This window comes from Accipiter gentilis, chromosome 30 (assembly GCF_929443795.1).
Source record: "Accipiter gentilis chromosome 30, bAccGen1.1, whole genome shotgun sequence".
Taxonomy (NCBI): domain Eukaryota; kingdom Metazoa; phylum Chordata; class Aves; order Accipitriformes; family Accipitridae; genus Astur; species Astur gentilis.
Genome location: NC_064909.1, coordinates 17,095,937 through 17,115,975, shown reverse-complemented (window position 1 = coordinate 17,115,975; position 20,039 = coordinate 17,095,937). Strand labels below are relative to the sequence as shown.

Below are 20,039 nucleotides of genomic sequence, written 5' to 3'. Positions count from 1 at the left end.
ATCCCATGTTGCAACTGAATGAAATTGCTTCATATCATTGAGAATTTCCCTGCCTGGTGATTACACAGGAACAGGACAGAGCCCTTAGGATGCTCACTTGGAGTTATCTTGGATTTATGCAGCTGTTTGTGGAAACCTGCTCTAGTCAGACTGCTTGGAGTTGGTTTGTGCCTTTACAAAAGATGTGTGGAACAGTATGCAGGGCCCTATCAGGAGAAAACTACTGGCCAGGGAACATATTTTAGTAGCCCTCTGGGATGGTTTCACACAGGAGTATGGGGTGGGAGAGACTGCTCTCCCTGAGGCAGCTGAGAGGAAGGCACTGAGGCAGACAAGCCTGGTATTTCTAAGGAAAATGCTTTTTCAAGAAACCAGTGTGAACCAACAAACAGCTGGCCTAACATTTCAAGACATGGGCCGCTGGTTGGACTTAATTTGAGGATATATTAGTTCAAGGTGCTGATTGTGACTGCTTCTGTAGCCAAGCCTTGAGTGTTGGGCATTTAGAGCCTTTCCAAGAGTCCTTCACGGCAGAAATCCCATGTGCTGTGAAGACCTGCTCTCAGAAAAGATGGCAGCAGCTGATCGTTGCCTGCTTTTTCTAGCGCTAGGCCCCGCAGCTTTATTGCTGTCAGCTAATTTATGTTCATACAGCATTAGCAGCTGGAGGCCCTCAGGGCGAGGACCTCTCTGCATGAGGTGCTCTGCAAACCCCTGCATGGCCTCAGCATCTTGCAGTTTCAGGGTCTTCTTCAAAGTGCCTCGATAAGGAGGGGAAACCTTTCAATGCTTTTGGTCCAGGCTGGGTTATGCTCAAGGCAAAGGTGTGTCAGTGTACTTGGCTTCTTCTCAACTCATTGTGTCTGGCAGTCACAGGAGCCCACAGAGCAATCAATCACCCACCTTTGGGGAACAACCGCTCTGGGCCACAGCTCTAACAGAGACCGTTGCAGTGCTCAGTGGGAGCAAACTTGTGTACAGTACTCAAATAACCGTGGTGTCCAGCACAACACCTCATTAGAGCTGGAATGAGGGCTTGTTCAAGTGTTTTTTGAAGGAGCTAATGAGGTTTGGCATTCAGATCAGCTTATTCTCAACTCTTGATTTGCTGCCCTGGGTAAGCTGCTGCTGCTTGTGGTAACTCTTGTTTCATGGTTGAACAGCCCTGCTCTGCTGAGAAGCAGCCATTGTAGGAGCTTTTCATAGGGACATTGAACTTTTAAGATCTTCCAAATGAATGCTGAGGGCACAACTTATAAAAAGAGCATCACGTGGGTGATGCTTTTCACGTTACATCTTTTGTCTGTGCTTTTTGCCACGCACAGAAAATATATGAGGAAGCAAGTTTGCTGGTTCAGAAATTCCTCAAAATGGTAAGAGAAAACAGATTTTGGCTGCGTTATCTTGCTTGGATCATTGTGCAGAAAGACACAGGAGCACTTCTTGTGACCTGTGTGCCTAACCTAAGTGGCTTTGACACCAAGAACTTAGAAAAGTGGGGAGAGATGCAATTAGTAGCACAGGGACCTGCCTCATGATTCTCCTGCAGGCCTGGGGGAACTGCCCAGGTCCACTGGGCGATGGCTTTTTACTCTACATAAAAACTTCATACTACAGATGTGTTACGGCCCTGCAAGCTGAAATCCTCTGGCTAAAAAAACCCCAAACAACTGTCATCACTCCAATTCCATTTTATCCTCACAACTAGTGTCTGGCTGGTGAGATACTGGGTTCAACCTCCACAGTGGCTCCAATCCTGACGGGCTCTGTAGGGTTGTTGGAATCAGCAAGTTTCACATAACAATACTGTATGTTTGCTGTGCTGGGAAGCCACCAGAGAAATAGCTTGTTAGTTGGGAAGGAAAGTAATGATAGCATTAAATAATCTCTGTTTTCATTTACTGGGTGCTAATGATCCAAAGAAGCTGAAAATCCCAAAGGATGCATTTCCTTTTGATTAACCCAGCAGAAGGATGACAAGGAGTACAGTTACTGTCTATTGAAACATCACCAGGGCCTGGAGCTGTTCAAATGCAGCTGCGTTCCATTTTTTCTTCTTCAGAAAGCCATTTTCTAACACTTTTTTTCACTCAGCAGTGAACTACTGCTACTGTTCTCCTCTGTACAGAGAATGGCACCAGCTTGTTTTCCATGCTCCTATCAACAGTGGCAAAAGATGAATCCTGCACACCCAGTGCTTCCCCCAGCCTGCAGGCAAATTGCTCTGCTATTATCATTTGGGTTACAGTGGTTTCAGTGCAAGGGAGAAAGGGGTGGCCCTATATAGCTGTACATTTGGGTCTTTCCATATCATGTAGCTGGCCTGAATTTAGGTACTATGCCCTGAATTTAGGCAATCAAGTCTTTGGGGGCCATGGAGGTGCCATAAGTAATACCCTTCCTAATTATGCTTTATAGCATGCTAGCATTTAGGTAGGACAGACTGGCAGAGGAACAAAGCTGAGGCATGGACAGCCTGACTTTGTGTAACAGGGTTAAGTCAGTGGTAGAGGCAGCCTCTGTTTTAGCTACAGAATACATTAATTTCTGGTACTTACTGCTTTCTTTTGGGCATTTTTAATACCTTAAGCAATGGGACATGCTCAGCTTCATTTAGGAGGTGATCTTAACCAGGCAAAATTGCTGCTGGCATATTTCTTAGATATTCATCCTATGCAATGAGACCAAAGAAAATATACCTTGATCCCTGCTTTATGTCCTAGTCCCACTTGCAATGATACCTCTATCCCTTGTTTTAAAGTACAGTCCAAATAGACCTATATTTGTATTTTTAAGGGTATTTAGTGCCTGCCTTTTGTTGAAAGTAATGGGAATTAGGCTCTAAAAGCTCTCCAAGCACCTTCATTCATTGACCTTAAGCTGTCTCTGTGAATTTATCTAGACTAACAAAAAGAGTGAAAGCCCGAAGTGGGTTAACTGTCTCTGCTAACTCCAGCCTTTCTGAAATCACTTGTTTTACTCCAGATGAATGCTTTGATAGCTTTTGAGCAGAGTTAAATCTTTTGGGCAGGGGGTGGAGCAGCACAGGGCCTTGCTGCAATACGAAAAATTTCTATTAAAATTTGCTTGAGGATGCCATTTTATCTGATTGTAAGTTTGATTGATAGTAGGGTACCTCAAGTCCTTGTACAGCATTCCTTTTATTTGTTTTAAGCTTACAGAACAAATTAATAGGGACCTGCCTTTGCTTCCACTGAGTGCAGAGGCATTTTTCCTTCTGTAATACTTCAACTGAACTGTGTCTGTGATTGATCCTTCTGGCTGCACTGAGCTACCATGTGATAGTCGTTCTGTTTGCAGAGCTTTGGAGGCACCTATGAGTGGATTTTCAAAAGCGGTTCACACTGGCATCCTTCTGTACTTACTGACGTTTATAGGAATTTTACTGCTGGCTTACCATTCTGACCTCTGATCCTAAGGCACGGTCTGCAAAATCCCCTCTTACCTCTCACTTAGGCCATATGAAATGGGCTGATATGTTTAAGGAAGCCCAAGCCCTGTATAGTGACTAAAGTCTGTCAGAAGGTGAAAAGAAATCTCTATAGAGAGTTTTGAAGTGAAGGGAACCAAACTGGTAAGGAAGCAGACTGCAGGGACTGAAGCTGATGAGTGTCACGTTTTGCTATAGCACTAACCTGAAGGGCTAAGCCTAAACTTCCTTTACTCTCATATACCTGTGCACTATAACACTGTCTACAACTCCACTGGTCCTGTGGGATGTGCATTTGTTGATGTGAGCATGGCATATAGTTTCTGGATAGCTGGCATCCCTAAATATGCATTATGCCATAGCCTCAGGCTTTCTGAGGTGCTGCAAGTGCTATAGGTAACTCAGCAACACTATAAATGCAGGCAATTTAGCTACAAGGGCAGCAGTTGTTTCAACTGCTTTTCTCCTTCCTTTCCCACTTGGTGGCAGATCTGGCAGTATTTGGCTTGTGTTTTAAATTGTGGCTCAGAATTACTCATGGATGTGTGATAAAACCTTACCTATCTCTTTCTATAGAAAAAAAATCTTGCAGATGGGTGGAAAGTGCTAGAGATAGGGGTTACACACCAGTCTCCAGTATTGTTAGCCCAGTGCCCACCCCACCCCCCTTAGATCCAGATATATTTGTATTAAAAAGGAACAAATTATTCTAACCCCCATTTTTTTGGTTGCTCTTGGGGCAAGTCCAATGTGGCCTTAAAATTCTTTGCTATCAAATGTGTGAAATGATGCTCCTGCTGCAGCGGCAGTGCCGAGTTCAGTGGGAACAACTCCAGCATGCTGCACTGGGTCCAGCAGCAGTGGGTGCGGTGAGAGCCTTGCCTCTGCTGCCATGCTCATACAGCCATGGGGAGAACAGCTGCTGGGGCAGAGTTATGTCTCTCCCGTTATGCTGACAGCAGTCTTCCTCCAGCATTTGGACTTTATGGCCATGATTTTGACAGAATTTGGAAAATGCATAGCTTGAATATATTTTTATGCTGTTTTAACACCACCTGACTTGAGCAGTTTCATATGCAGGTACCCTTGTATGTGGGATAATGCCAGGGATTGGTGGCTGTCACTTGCACTAGCAGTGTTATTTTTCCATATAGGCTCCTGATGCTGCTGGGAAACCCACCAGCAGTTGTATCAGGCCCAGCGACCAGCGGCACATCGGGTAGACTCTCATCTGCAAAAAGCCCGTTGCCTCCCCTGCCATGGAAACACAAGATGATTTCGCAGCAGGTGAAGGGCTGCAGCAGACTGGAGACTTCTTCATCCAGGGCTTGTTGCAATCCGGTTCCTGCAGCCTTTGCCTGGAAGATGTTCACCTACAGCGGCCGTGCCACTGCTCAGGAATGCTGCTCGGCTCAGAGAGGCAGAGCGTGTACAAAAGCTGCATTCAAAGCGCTGATCACGAGACCCTGGAGATGCTGGCAAGTGCAGCAGCTATTCTTCATGCTGTACAAGTGTATCTTCATGTTGAGAGCCCAGCCTCAGAGGCTGCGTAGTGGGGAGGATATTGGTCAGGACAAGGGGTAGGGAAACATGCTGTGTATAATTTTGAATTTTCAGGAACAGCCAAGATAAGAAATTTTTTGAGGTAGGCCATGTTTATGTTGGTTTTGAGTGTCTCTGCAGTAAAGAAAGTAGGGAATAAACCCATGTAACACTGAAGCAGAAAAAAGGAGAATGTTTGGATGGACAATTTGCATCCTACAGATAAAGTAATCAAATAAGCCCACTGAATACTGGGGACATCTAATGCAGAGTGCAAACCTTCTTTTAGTATAACACCTGGTGATTCATTGTTTGTGTCCTCATACTTTCTTTAATGTGATGAGAAATAAAAAGCCCAACAAAACCCAACCCAAAATTGAGTGGGAATTAGAGAAACAAAGGACTTTCAAACTAGTTTTGAAAAGCTTCTACTTACTAGACATTGCCAAATCCTAGAGACTGTTGTGGGTTGCCTACCCTTTGAAAGGAAAGGAAAGAACTCCTGTAGTCCTGGATGGGCAACTGACAGAACATATGCAAAGTAGTAGAATGTTCAGCTGTCATAGTGTCATAGCGCTGGAATGCAGGTGCCTCACCGGGCAGACTAGGCTAACGTCAAACAGACAGTTGCAGAGGTCAGGACTGCAGGTTGTTACTGGTATGTACCCTGGTTTGACCCCGGCTGGCAAATAAGAACCACACAGCCGCTTGCTTCCTCGTCCCTGGTGGGATGGGGGAGGGAATCTGGAGGGTAAAAGTGAGAAATTCATGGGTTGAGCTATAGTTCAATAGGTAAAGCAAAAGCTGCATGCGCAAGCAAAGCAAAATAAGTAATCCATTCGCCACTTCCCATCAGCAGACAGGTGTTCAGCCATCTCCAGGAAAGCAGGGCTCCATCATACCTAGTGGTTACTTGGGAAGACAAAATACCATCACTCCAAACATCCCCTCTTCCTTCTTTACGCCCCAGCTTTGTATGCTGAGCATGACTTTATATGGTCTGGGATATCCCTCGGGTCAGTCAGGGTCAGCTGTCCCGGCTGTGTCCCCTCCCAACTCCTTGTGCCCCCCCAGCCTCCTCACTGGTGGGGTGGGGTGAGAAGCAGAAAAGGCCTTGGCTCTGGGTAAGCACTGCTCAGCAGTAACTAAAACATCCCTGTATTACTGAGGCTGTTTTCAGCACAAATCCAAAACATAGCCCTATACTAGCTACTATGAAGAAAATTAACTCTATCCCAGCCAAAACCAGCACAGTGTGTTAGTCTTCTATGGAGAAAGGGTGTCTGTTTTTCTCTCTATATCAAATGCTGCAAATTTGAATATTTGTACTGTCCTTATTTTAAGGCTAAGTACCACACCTCAGTTGCTCTGTACTACGGGACCTTTCCCAGATTCAAACCCAGATACACAGCTCTGCGAGGTGGAAGCATTGATTCGAACTTGCAGTTTTGTGGCAGTAGTTGGATCACTGAAGAAGAAGGTGAGAATGGAAAGGGGTTGAATATGCAATGGTGGCCTCAGCCAAATGGAATCCCCCCCCGATTTCAGGGAGAAATGGTCCTTGGAGGTCAGTCCTCATGTGCTGGCTCTGTGTCAGAAATAGGTGGCTGGCAGAGCTCTGCAGATGATCCTGCCCTCCTCCAGTGGTATGCATGGCATCACATCTCTCTGTCACTAGTTCATTATGCTTTCTCCTTTATCAACAGTAGCCAAATCACTACTACTGCCAACCAGGACAGGGCCTGTGGCCCAACTGGCTATAAATTTGGCATGGGAACGAGATGTGAGTTCTGTTCCTATCATTGCTATCCATATGTGGTCTTGCAATAGGTAAATTCCCAGTTCTTCCTCTGCTTGCCCATCAGATCACACCTTGAGGATGGGATGGTGCTGTAGAAACACTGGCAAGGTCTGCCTACTTGCTGACATGTCTTTATGCTTTCCAGAAATACCAGTAGCACCATGTGGGTCTATTGGTAGCCTTCACAGAAGCCAAGTCCTGAAATGGGAATCTTTTTTTCCCCTCTTACCAGTGGGGCCTTCAACCTCTCTCTCCCGGCTTGCTAGCTCAGTGCTGTTCAGAAGAATTAAACTGATGCTAGTTTATGAAAAATAAAACCAAACTGAACTTCTCAATGATTAAAAAAAAGTTGAATGCCTCACTCGTTAGATGGGTTGATTGTAAATATGTGAGGTCAACTAACTCACTTGTTCCCTTTTACCTGATCTACAGCTTCTTTTCAGTCCATATTAACAACCCAGATGAAGAAGCAGCCTAGTTCATGGTATGGGGATGGAGTTAGGAGATTTGTGCACCCCAGGGCGATCTCTCCTGTGGCTGGCTGGTTCAGCAAGGCTAGTGTGCATGACCTCAGCGCTGGGGCTGGAAGATCTCTCCCCCCCCTTTCTCACCAAGCCTTGACCCAGGACCCCCAAGAGAGGGATGTGAGCAGTGCTGCCCTGGAAACCATTCAGATCAAGGACAAGCTGAAGGCCAGGATGATGTCTGAGGACCTGTTAGCCTCACAGAGAGGTAAGGTGGGAGCCTGCATGCTCTCTTGTGGAAAGAAGGGTCTTTCCCCAGCCTACAGAGCTAGCGCACGTTCCCAGTGAACATTTCTCCCCTGCACGTGCCCCCGCTGCAATAACCTGCCCAGCTCTCGGTCCCATGCATAGCCCTCCTGTTGCTGTGAGGGTGTACAACTGTGGGGCAGGGAGAGGAGCAGAAGGGTGTATGTGCAGGAGATGTATTCTGTGTAAGCACAGGTCTGTGGGCTCCCTGTTGCCTGACAAGAGCCCGGAGGACCAGGGTGTTCCTCTGGTGGCTCTGTGGAAGTAGGAAAGTATTGTCCACTGGCCTGCTTCAAGTGGCTGCCAGCATGAGCATGTTTCCCTGTGCAGTTATTTAGAAGTTTCCAAGAAATCTGTCCAATGAAATATCTAGTTTCAGGTGCTTTAAGTTTGTATTGCTGTTTCTATTACGCTTTGTGTCTCCGTTTTGCAGGCCTGACTGACTGCAGTGACCATAAGGAGGTTACCCTGAAGCCAGTAGTTTCTAGGTCGCATTCACAGAGGCTCCTGGTAACCTCCAAGCCCATGTCTCCCATCCAGAACAGCCTTCCTTTCTCAGAGCCCACCAGGATGAGCAACGGAGAGCAGGAGCATGGGGAAAACGACACAGGCTGCGATGACAGTGATGGGAATAACAAGGAGCTGATGTCAGAGGGAAAAGGATATAAAGTAAGGAAACCAAGCTATATCACATGTGATGGATCTTCAGTTTATTTCCTGTAGGCAGAGCTCTGAGATCTTCTTCCCCTGTGGTGTGAGCCCAGGGAAGCAGCTGAGCCAAGGAAGAGCTCAGCTGGACATCACACTTCAGGCTGTCTTTGCAACACGTGTACTGCAGACTTCATGTCCTCAACATATATCAGTGGGAGAAGAGGTCTTTAAATAGTTTCTGTGCTCTCTAAAGGCTCCTGCTGTGTTTTATGATTGGAAAAAACACCAGCAACCAGTCAGAGCAGCTAAATGTGTCTAATCTGGTCAAGCATATCTTTCTACAGTTAGTGAAATACGTGTACCTGTGAACCATCTGTACATTGCAGTTACTGTTGCAGACCTACCAGTGTCTTGGTGGCTTTTTATATCAGCTCTGTCTGTTTTAGATGGAAAAAGATGTTTGCTGGAGCAGGCAGTCCTCCAAACTAAAGTTTAGGTTGCCTCAGCTTTTGAGTTGTACAGTTATGTCCTTCTGCACAGTTATCTTGAATAATATTTCTGGAGTTCAGCAGCTTCTGTGCAGCTTCATCCTCTCCCATGGGTCTGCCAGGGGTAAATTATGGGAACTGGCAATTCTGGCCATGGGGAATGGAGTCCAGACCCCATCTACTCAATTGCCTTTGCAGGAGGGACAGAAGCTGCAGTTGTTTTTATTTTGCCATGGTGGGGAGGAGAAGGCAGATGAAGAACAGCTTTTGTGAACAGGATACCTAATATAAGGCTAGCGTACTTTATTTCAGCCCTGCAGATACAAGGCCAAATGTATCCCTGATATTAACTCTGTTGGTTTCACTGGAGTTTGAACAGGTCCTGATTTGGCTCTTTAGCTGTAACAAGAATGATGGGATACTAAGGAAGGGTATGCGTTTGCCCCTTCATCCCTCCAGCCCCCTTCCTATCCATGGCATGGGGAGCCTGAAGTAGTTTCAGCAGGCAGGGAGACCCTACGCAGAGCAGCAGGGTAGGGAGCTCTGCTGAACTTCATAAATGACAGTGAGCTTGAGTTGATGGTTTGTGTGGAAGCTGGAGAGAACCAAGCATCCTGAGAGCACATTAGCATCTGGGCCGAAAGGCTGGTTGGGGACTGTAGGAAGGGCAGGAGCAGAAAAAATTATGGGCTTGAAAAAAGCAAGTTTTGACAGCGTGCAAAATGACTTTGTGGGGACTTGGCTGGAGTTCAGCAATGGCTGGTAGGCGCTTTAGGGACAGCGAGAGGATAGTGATCTAAACCCATTCCCATACCATCAGAAAGGCTAATAGAGTCAATGGCACCCTAGAACATCCTTATGCCAAGCAGACGGATGTCAGGTGGGATGCAGCCACTGTCAGAGAGGTGAGCGAAGGGAGAGACCTGGCAACAGTGTGGGACATGGTCTCTCCCTCACCACTTCTCTTCCCATTGCCCATCCTAGGCCAAGCTGCTCCACCAGTTTTACTTTTCTTCTCCTGCCAAGTCCTAGCTAAGAGTGTGGCTAAACTTTTTGAGACATCAAAGGGGGAAGGCTGGATGCTCAAGCTGAGCACTGTGTTCTACTATTTCCAGGCTTCCCTGCTGCCCTTCCCTTGCAGTGGTGGAGATGGGAAGAAGTCACTGAGAGTGGATTTGATTCCCCCTATCTCCAAGCCAGCAAGACCATCTGCTGGGGCTCCTGGCAGTCCTGCAGTGCCTCTTCCAAGCTCTCAGCACCTGGTTTTCCAAGAGGGTCTGGAGATGAGGTAAGCCAAGGTGACCGCCTCTCTAATATGCCATTCACCTCACACTTCTTGTCTCTTGACGTTGTTTTTCACAGTCAGCTTTCCAATATGTTTATGCAAACTTCTGTGCATTCACAATTTTTCTTATATATGATGATCCAGCACAATGTCAAAACCAACATCATACACTCTAAGCGCAGGGGTGGGAGGTGTGTGGAGGAAGCAGGACTTAAGAGGACCTTAAAAGCAGGTCCTCTGCTGGACTTTGATACTGATTCATTCTGTAATCTTTGTGGTGCCATTTGGGAACTGTATTCCATGGATCTGAATACAGCATCTGGTTTTGTGTGTGATCTTTGACTGCCAATTTCTGTACCTGCAAGAATATGTTAGGGCAAATATTGGCTATTGTATAGCTGTCTGCAAATTCAGATGCTGCTTCTGTAAATGTCAGTCATAACTTCTCTGTGTCGTGTCTGGGCCTTCACTGTGAAATGACAGCCCAGATAAATCTCGGTTTATAGATGTATAATCCTATAGATGTTAAATATTTACATATGGTTTTAAGATCAAAGGGGGCAAGGTGCTAGAGAAGTTACGGAGCTGTAACTGATGGAAAGATATTTGCTTGGATATGCATGGGGAAATCTAGCTGTCAACCTTATCCTAGTTATAACAATAAATAAGGAGTCATAGAAATATAGTTCCAATTTAAAAGCTTCAGCATGGCTTTTAAAGCGCAATCTGAATATACTTACCTACCAGTTGAGTTGGAAAAAAACCCTTTCTCTTCTTGAAAGAGCAAGGAGGTGTAATATTATTCTCAGGAGATAGCAGTGGTATTACCAGGTATAACCAAGATACTGTCATCAGCTGAAGTCATGACCAGGCAAAGTTAGGCTTCTGCAGCAGTATAAAGGTAGATGCCCACAATACAGACTTATGACTGGTTTAACATTTCTTGCTGATTCAGAAAGGATGTATGTAACAGTGAGCCACTTATCTCCAAAAGGAGAGACAGCAAAATTGGATATTTAAGGCCCAAATTGAAGAATGACTCCTGTGTTTCAGCTGGAGCTTGATGAGCTCTGTGTGACTCCAGCAACTGAAAGTTTAATGGCAATTAATCAACTTTGCATACTGTTCGTTTTATGGGTTGCATTTGCTCTGTCAATGGAACGACCATGCTAAGAAAGTTTGCCTCCTTTAATGCTATCCACCCTTTCTCTTTCTATCTTTTCATATATTCTTTTATCCTCAATTCTCTTAAGGCCAAGATCAGGCAGCAACAATGAAGAGAAGACCCTTGAATCTCTAGGTAGGTACAAGGCATGGTTGTCCTAAAATGACAATAGGAATCCTGACCCATGGGTGGCATTGTGAAAGTTTGGTTGAAAACCATCCTGTAACTTTTTTTAATTCCTTGGTGTGCTCAGATGGCTCCCCCAGAACCCAGTCACAGGGAAATGTGCTCTGGTGATCCAGTGAAAATTACTCCAGCATGGAGTTATGAATGACAGGAGCTGGAGGAGTACCTTGGGGCCCTGGAAATGCACAGTAGGAAAAGAAAACGTTCCTCTACCTCATGCTCATACCTTTTATCCCCCTGCACACTCTCTAATGTCATGAAGATTAGAGAAAAATGAGGCATTTCACATGAAATGAGGAATGTTCCCACTCCTTCCTCCTACACTTGAAGGAGAAAACCTTCCATTGGTGCAGTTTCTGAACCAAACCCTTTGAGATCTGAAGTAGATTCATCAACACTGCTTATTTTTGCACTGGGAGAAATAGTGAAACCTTGTGTGATAGGAAGTTCTTGTGAATTTTCCATTTACAGAGAAAGAGACTTAAAAAAGGATCCAGCCTATACAGGATCTGAACTTTCCATCCTTTTAAAGCACGAGCCTAAATTAAATTCTGAGTAATGAACTGAAGTTTCCTCTGTGCAACTCATTTACTTCAAACCACATATGCTATCTTTATGATTACAAATCTTTTCCCCTACTCTATCTGCATATGTCAGTATTGCAAACTGAGGCTGGGGTAGGAGAGGCCAACTGGCTTTTCCCCTCCCCACCTTGCATTATCACTAGTAATAAGACTTCTGCAAGACAAAATGTGGTGTCTGGTGCATCTGTGTTAGCCAATACTTCTAAGTTGAAAACCTCAGACACCATTGCTGTCCCTTTGCCATCTGTGGGTTTGTAGTGATAGGAGAGATGAGAATTTAACAAATAATTTTGCTGGTGCAGAAAAAGGCAAAAGATCCACTGGTCCCTTAGCTCAGTGTTAGTTCTGCCAAATAATCATTCCCAACGGGCTTATGGGAATGATTCCTTTATTACTGGTATGCAGCTAGTATGCTGAATGCAACTAGGGAGAAGTACTGCTGAGTAAGTAAGGTGACATTTTTGCTGGATACATTCTGGACTAGAAATGAGCTATATTGTTAAACCATCTCTCTCTTTTATTATTGATCTGACCATTCTGCACGGAAAAATTCCTGATTTAAGAAAGTTATTCCTTTTTTACTGCTTGGCTATCACATGATTTTATCATCTGTGATGCCATGTTAGGAATGATTATTTCTCTGAGTTTTAACAGCTCTGTTGGAGAGTATTTCAGAATGAGCTGCACTGTGCTGTTCCCATTAAGAAAATCAGCCTTTAGTCAGGCTGCCCAGAAAGTGGGCTGATCTGCTGCAATTTAGAATGAAACTCCTTGGGGAGAATGAATTCTCTAACCTCAAGAACACAATTCTGGTTTTGGTAACACTCTAGCAATCCTAAGCTTTTCTCTAAATGCCCTCTAAAATATTCCAGTGAAGAGGAGGAAATGTTGATTCTTACCTCTACAAAGGCATATAGCTATTAAAAAGCAGGAGTTCTTTTAGTAACTAGGAAGAAGAGGATGTTTACTAAAATCAGAATGGATAGGAACAGATAAGAACCTTTTTGGCAAGAGCAATCTCCATCTCTCTGCTCTTCTTTATCAAACACAGCTAGCTGTTCACCAGAAGTCAAGGGCTGAGGCCTTTATCATGCAGTAGGTTTGAGTCTGATGGCCAACAGAGTAATGTCATTTCTGCTGCCAGTGCAGTATGGTAGTACTCCATATGTTTGGAGGGGTCATATGTACCTTGCTCTTCTCATACACAAGCTATATCCATGTCTTATTAGAGCTCCAGACTGTGGAACCCATTTTGCCTGTTCTTGAGCATCAACCTGTTGGTGACATGAAGTCTCCCAGACGTTTATGTGAACCTGTGCCCCAGTTAACTGGCCTCCCACTCATCCAGGCCAAGAAGATGGATCATCTCATGAGTGCTCCCCTTCTGAGTGACGATGACTTGAAGGACAGCAATGGAAGGGTAAGGGCTAAGGACAGGGGTGAGCAGGCTTCTTTTTCAGTGAGTGTTCAGTGCTTAGCACAAAATGACACTGAAAATCATAACCTGCCTCCCTCGGGGAGTGGATTCTCTTGGGAATACATTTGAAAGTTGCAGAGTAATTGCTTGAGTATTTTCACTAGTGCAGAAGTCGCTGGTTGGGAGATGGTGCTAAAGTTATACAAGAAGCATTCTTTATGTACAAAAGCCAATTTAGAGCAGATCTGAATGGCAGAGCAAGTTACACATCACTGAACATGTGCAAAGTGCATGCTTGGAAGCACAGAAGCAAAGATTATAATGTTGAGTGTAAGCAAGGCTGCAAAATAAAATGGGAGAGCTTAGTTTTCCTGGGTTACCTTTCTTGCTGTATCTCACAGCCCTCTCATTCTCAATTTTTCTATTCATTAAGACCAATGTTTCTCCAACTTGTTTTCACATGACTCCTTGTTTGGACTTACGCTCTCAGAGAGAAGCTGAGTCCTTCAGAAGCAAGGAAGTGAGAAGCAGCTGCAATTACTGGCCGTGAGTGTTAAGAAACAGCAAATTACCTCTCATTGCTGGTTATTGCAGATGGTTTTTATTCCCCCACCCTGGCCTGAGGGAACTGAACTGCCTGTTCACTGGTCATGTGAGCTCTTCATACATCTTGGAGCATTCCTGACTCTCTTTGTTCAAGCAGGGCTTCCTGACATAGATTGAGAAACAGTATCTTGGACCAGTGGAAAGTTACAGTAGTAAAGTGTTATACATCACTGGGTGTAATTGTATGCCACAGTGAGGAAAGGAGGAGTTCTTCTGAAACTACTGGGATGTATATGGAGCTGCATTAAAGATTATGACACTATACCACTGTGTTCCTGATGAGGTGTTGTGTAGGCTTTGTGTATCTCTATGCTCCATGATGTATTTCCTTTGCAACTAGATCCGTGTTACCTTGTCTAAGTCAGCTCAGAAGAAAATAGACCAGAAGCGAATGAAACAGCTGGAGCTATTGCGTAGAGAGGAGAAAGAGAGAGAAAAGGAAAAGTCCTTGCAACTCCCTACACAGAGTGTTGACCCTGCGGATGCAGCTGAAGAAAGTAAGTGGTTGCTATAGTTGTAGGCCTTTTTGTTCACTTGCTTGCTATTTGCATAGTGGCGCAAGTGTCTATGAAATCAGACTGGAAGGTTGTTACACTTGCATCTAAGTGGAAATTAGAAGAGAATTTATTTCCATTTTCCAAAGGAAAATGCAGAGGTACAAAGTGTCTTGCCTGTGGCCCACACTGAGTCAGTCACGGATTATCACCTTCCCCCCTTCTATAAAGTCTTTCAGGCTAGATAATTCTGTCTTGCAAACTACATTGGGGCTTCAGACTCTCTAATTGAGAGTAGCCTCCAGGAAAAGTGAATGGATGAGTCCAAAAGAATGCTTTTCAACTAAGGTGCAACTTGAAAGAAACAAAATTAAACTATTTCTAATTAAAACACAAAAGATCTTGCTCACGTGATAGGACAGATTATCCTGCTCACACCACTCCTTGCTGAGGAGCTTGCATTGCAGAGCTGTGCTGGAGCCCTTAGCCAGTGCTTATGTTTTACCCAGGTGAGCAAGCAGTGTTACTGACTTAATTGCAGCTGACGGGCTCTGATTGTACTGCTGCATGCGCTATCACAAGTGCAGTGGCAGGGAACTTAAAAGTCAGCACTCAGCCCAAGGGCAATGGCAAGGTTATCTGCTCTTTTTCTTGCTATTATTTTGTGAAGTGCTGATGAGGAGTGCTGAGGTGGGAGCCCCAGAAATGTAACTTCTCTATCCAGCCTCTGAAACAGGAAAGCAAAAGACAAACAGTACTGAGTTTTCCTCATTCTTAGGGAAAGCATCACTGCATTCAGTTTTAAACTAAAAGAGGGTAGATTTAGGTTAGATATAAGGAAGATGTTTTTTACAGTGAGGATGGTGAAACACTGCAACAGGTTGCCCAGAGATGTTGTCGATGCCCCATCATTGGAGGTGTTCAAGGTCAGGCTGGAAGGGGCTTTGAGCAACCTGCTTTAGTTGAAGATGTCCCTGCTCATTGCAGGGGGGTTGGACTAGATGACTTTTAAAGGTCCCCTCCAACCCAAACTGGTTTATGATTCTGTGATCACTGTCCCACATTAGAATGCAACTGTTATTTATGCTTGGAGTTGTCTGGGACAACAAAGGGATGTTACCCAGCTCCAGCAAGTTTTCTAGCTCTTTCCAAGCCCATAGCCACCCTGTCCAGCATTCTTCACTTACAAGGTCCTTTTCAGCCTCTGCAGGTTTTGGCCCACCGCCTGTCAATGGGACAGATTTCATTTCCCCCAGCATGAACAATGCACGCAAAGAGCGCGTTGGTAGTGCCTTGAAGAAGCGGGTCAACAGGCCCTCACTGCCCAGCCTGCCCGTCATCAGAGAGCATGGCAGCTTCCCACGCAAGTCCTCAGGTGAGCCCGCTCCGCTGAAGCCCCCACATCAGCTCTTTCCTTGCACAAGGGGCACAAACTGCCTCATTCCTCAACCACAGGTAGGATCTTGGGTCCAAAGCCTGTCCTGAGGACTGAGAGCAAACTTGCTTTGGACCCACTCCAGCTTGGTGATACTGGAGCACTTAGTGCTTACAGATCCGTTGGCAAGCTTAGCTGAATAAAGTAGTGGTAAAGACTTAAGCTCTAGCTTTTGCCCATACCGATAGTCAAAAATATAACACTGGTACTGGGAGGCAGCTGTAAGTGCAGGGCTGAGCTCCGGTGAAGTCTGGCAGGGTGTGCTAACTGTACATATATGCGTACCACCGTGATCAATTAGCCACTCACCATCTTGGCCCTCTGCTGTGCTGCTGTCTGGCTCTCCAGCCAGCTTTTCTGCTATCACAGCAAGGGTTGTCTCTGCAAGGAAATTAGTGACTTGGTACAATCACGCTATTGCACCTAAAAGTGCTTAATGGTTTCTAGCCCCTCTCATTCCACCGGCTGCAATGCAAGCTGGGAACAAGCAGTGCCTCTCCTGTCATCCCACCCAAACACAGTGGCTGTGTGTAGCAGATGACGTACAGGAGACGCTGCCTGGTGCTCCCAGGCTGCTTGCTACCTGCAATAAATCTACAGCAGATAGCAAGTCCGTAGTGATTCTCATCTCTCCTTTGTGGGTAGCCTACCTCGTGTTATGATCCTGAGTAGTGTGAGTTAAGCAAAAGGGAGCTAGGAATGATACTTTGAATGCTCTTTTCTAGTGATGCTACTCTGATTTTCAAAATTGACCAGAACTAGCCTGACGTGGCTCTCCATTCATATTGAATATAGATGTGTATATCTACATAGTCACGCAGTGACATCACTGATGTCAGTAACAGTGATATTGGTGACATTCAAATTAGTCCCCATCTGAATATTTTTTGATTTTACAGTTCCTCCATACTTTGTAGAACACATGAGGTAGCGTAAAACCCCTGCAGAGTCCATAGCAGTTCATCTAGATTCTGTGCAATATTTATACTCAATACTTTTAGACAGCTCAGATGTTTTCATCTACACTTTAGAAAATGAGCTTTTGAGTGCAAGACATGAAATTTTTGACCTATAGTGCTTTTGATGACAAATAGGTTTCATAACAAATGCATTTGTCATCTGAATTTTTTTATACCTTGTATATTTATCATCAAGAGAGTGTGTTTGCCAACAATTTGCATCTATATTTACATATTTTTATTCTCCGTTCACATTTGGAAGGCTTTTTTGTCACAACTATCTACACTAGAAATTGCTTTTTTCCACAAGAGAAAGCTTAGGCATTGCACAGTTTGCAAACAAGTGCATTTGATGACAAATAAATTTCACCTCAGCATCTTCAAAATACAGCCAGTGGGTACTTCTGAAATAGTAAATATTCATAACACTTTGAAAATAGCAAAATCCATAAACTACTACTTTCCCAATAGTATGCTAAAATGTGTGTGCACTCGGCTGCCTGCTGTCTAGAATATTTGAAGTAAATGGAAACAGAGGCACTGTCAGATTTAGAGGGTCAGGTATCACTGTTCCCTGGTGGTTGCTCCTTGGGGATTCACCCGAGCCCAGCAGGACTCAGTTATTCAGGCTTGATGCTCACTGGGGGAAGCTGGAGATGTTTCCTCAAAGTTACATGGTGCCTCTGTCCCCAGTGCTCCAGTAACAGGGAGGTGATACAGGGAGTTATGTGCATATCTCAGGAGCTTACTCCTTGGGTAGCCAGTCTCGCTGGGCGGTACTGGCTCCCAGTGAGTGTGAGCTCTGTGGCACTATGAAACTGCAAGCTGGCTGTGGTACCTTTAGGGACTTGGGAGCTCTGTGTGTGCAATTTTCAGGTTTACACAAGGAGCTGGTGCCCAGCTGGGGGTGACTCAGAGGTGGTTGGGTGCTGGGGAAATCAATGAGCCAGATACCAGGGAAGTCTGAACCAATGCCAGTTTGCACCCATATGTAACCTTGGCTGGGAGATTAAGCTGCAATATGCTTGGTGGTGGGGTGCCTTGCCCTGGGATATGCAAAGCTGGTGCCTGACCCTCTCCTTACAGTGAACTCGCTGCCACCCATTGCTCTGGACGTCCTGGAGGAGGAAGAGGAGCCAGAGGGTGGGATCGCCCAGGAAGCCATACCCTTCCCTCACCCACAGCAGGGGCTGCTCGATGCGCTCACATGGCTCAGCAGCGATGACTGGTAAGAAAGCCCCCTGTTTGGTCTTTCTCCCTCTCAGTGTAAAGCTCAGTTAGAAGCAATTATTTCTAGTGCCTCTGGGCCCAGACAGCCCAGATGTCCAAAGGGAACTAGCGAAACCACTCCAAAGCAGTCACAATATAAAGACGTGAGAGCAGCCTTTTATTTGCCTTGGTCTGCAGCAGTGCTACAGCCGCAGCAGGTCCATGCTGTTTCCTAGCTTTGTCTTCTGGTCCATGTAGCTGCAAACAAAATCTTCAGGGAAGAGAAAAAGTTGTGGAACAAGATGATTTGCTGGCTGAAGCCAGAAGCATGATGGAAGCTGTCTTGAGTTTAGAGATTGGGGGCCTCAGGTCACTGGTCCAGGTGGGACTGAGTAAGGATTTATCTCTGCTCCTGCTGCTGGCAGCAGGAGACAGGGCCTCCCTGTGACCTACTGCACCTAAGTCCCAGGAGTGCCTGTGGGGAGTTCCTATTTCTGAGAAACAGACTGAGACATGGTGCAGAGTTCCTCAGCCTGTCATTTCTCCTGAAGGGCTCATGGCAAAAGATAAGGAAAAAAAATAATCCTTTAGGAATCTTGCACTTTTAGAATTAAACTTTTTCCTCTTTGCTGCTTAATATGGGCCTAAGATGTTTTGTTGATAATCACAGTGTGTCCTGAAATTAGACGCAGACAGGAGGACACTACAAATTTCAGGTGATATTGGTTGTCTTTTTGATTTCTGGGTCAGCATACACTCACTTAGGGCTCTGTTCATACTGGGATAACCATGAAAAATCTCCCATGATGTATCTCCTTGTGCGATTGCTTTGTTTTGCACCTCTCCCCTTTCTCTTCCCTGTTCCTGTCTGGTGCCCTGTGAGGTGCAGAAAGCTGCTGCAGGTGCATGGGGTCAGGGTTACATTCAGGGACCCCAGCGGGGATGGGTCCCTAGTTATGCCCTGCAGCCCTGGTGAACCCATGGTGCATCATGTGCCTTCATGTAGCTCAGGTCCTTCACAAAGAAAGTGCTGAAAGAGACGTGTTTTTACTACTTTTAGATAACATGTTGCTGTTGTGGGTGTTATTTTAAGTAGTGTTTTTCTGGAAAATCCAGCATTTTGACTGTTCTTGCCCAGGTGTGGAATCTTTTAGGACATACTGCTTTTTTTGGTGGCGAGGGGGGTGGGTGGGGTGGTGGTGGACACAGCGACTAGATTGCAGAGTGCAAACTCAGCTATGGAGTGGCAGTGCAGACTCTCACTCCTGAACTGCTCTCTGGGGATGGCAAAGAGGAAAAATGCCCAGTAACAGCCAGGCAGGACTGTATCTCAGAGACAGGGTACAGGGAGGGTGCAAGAAACAGAAACATGGCACAATGTCCCAGCTTCTAGGAAGCAGTGACATAGGGACTTTGTGTGCCAGGGATTTCAGAAAGGCTGTCTTGTTTAATGGCCACAAATTAACCCATCCCCTCTGAAACCATCTATTTGCCTTTTGGATTTATGTATGCTTTTGGCTGCCACAGCATCCTGTGGCAACGAGTTCCGTGATTTAAGTAAGTCCTGTATGAGAAGCACCTGCCTTTGTTTGTTTGTGCCGACTCCCTGGTAATTTCAGAGGGTGCTGCCTAGTTCTTGGGTGGTGAGAAAAATCAATCTTTTTGGTAATTGCCTTTCAGGGAGCAGAAGATGAAGGGACTCTTCAGTGTCAGACGCCTGGCTATCTGCCACTCAGAAGTCCTTCTCTGTAGACTTCATGATGTTTCCTTGGCAGTTACCAAGGAGGTAAGAACATTATGTTTAATTGTGTCCCATGTACTTTGTACATGGGGCGTAAAGTAGATATGTGCTTATTCATTTACATGTGTGCTCAGTGTCTGCCTTCATTACTATTTTTAGACCTCATTTTTCTAATAGCTTTGTCACCTATCTATATGATCTGTCTGTACATATAGCTATATTTACTGGTATGTAGGGCATCTCTCCTCTTTGAGC

At 45.3% G+C, this 20,039-nt stretch overlaps 1 protein-coding gene across 1 annotated transcript in view; it reads left to right on the top strand.

The window, feature by feature from the left end:
• The window catches only part of TOGARAM2 (TOG array regulator of axonemal microtubules 2), a 52,576-nt gene that overhangs the window by 13,336 nt on the left and 19,201 nt on the right, over positions 1–20,039 (top strand). Inside the window, exons 3-13 of the mRNA XM_049833884.1 lie at positions 4,606–4,935; positions 6,385–6,473; positions 7,227–7,526; positions 7,998–8,233; positions 9,819–9,991; positions 11,242–11,288; positions 13,153–13,343; positions 14,287–14,443; positions 15,642–15,815; positions 17,921–18,062; positions 19,724–19,829. Coding sequence (XP_049689841.1) covers positions 4,606–4,935; positions 6,385–6,473; positions 7,227–7,526; positions 7,998–8,233; positions 9,819–9,991; positions 11,242–11,288; positions 13,153–13,343; positions 14,287–14,443; positions 15,642–15,815; positions 17,921–18,062; positions 19,724–19,829 — 1,945 coding nt within the window. The remainder of the gene's footprint in view (positions 1–4,605; positions 4,936–6,384; positions 6,474–7,226; positions 7,527–7,997; positions 8,234–9,818; positions 9,992–11,241; positions 11,289–13,152; positions 13,344–14,286; positions 14,444–15,641; positions 15,816–17,920; positions 18,063–19,723; positions 19,830–20,039) is intronic.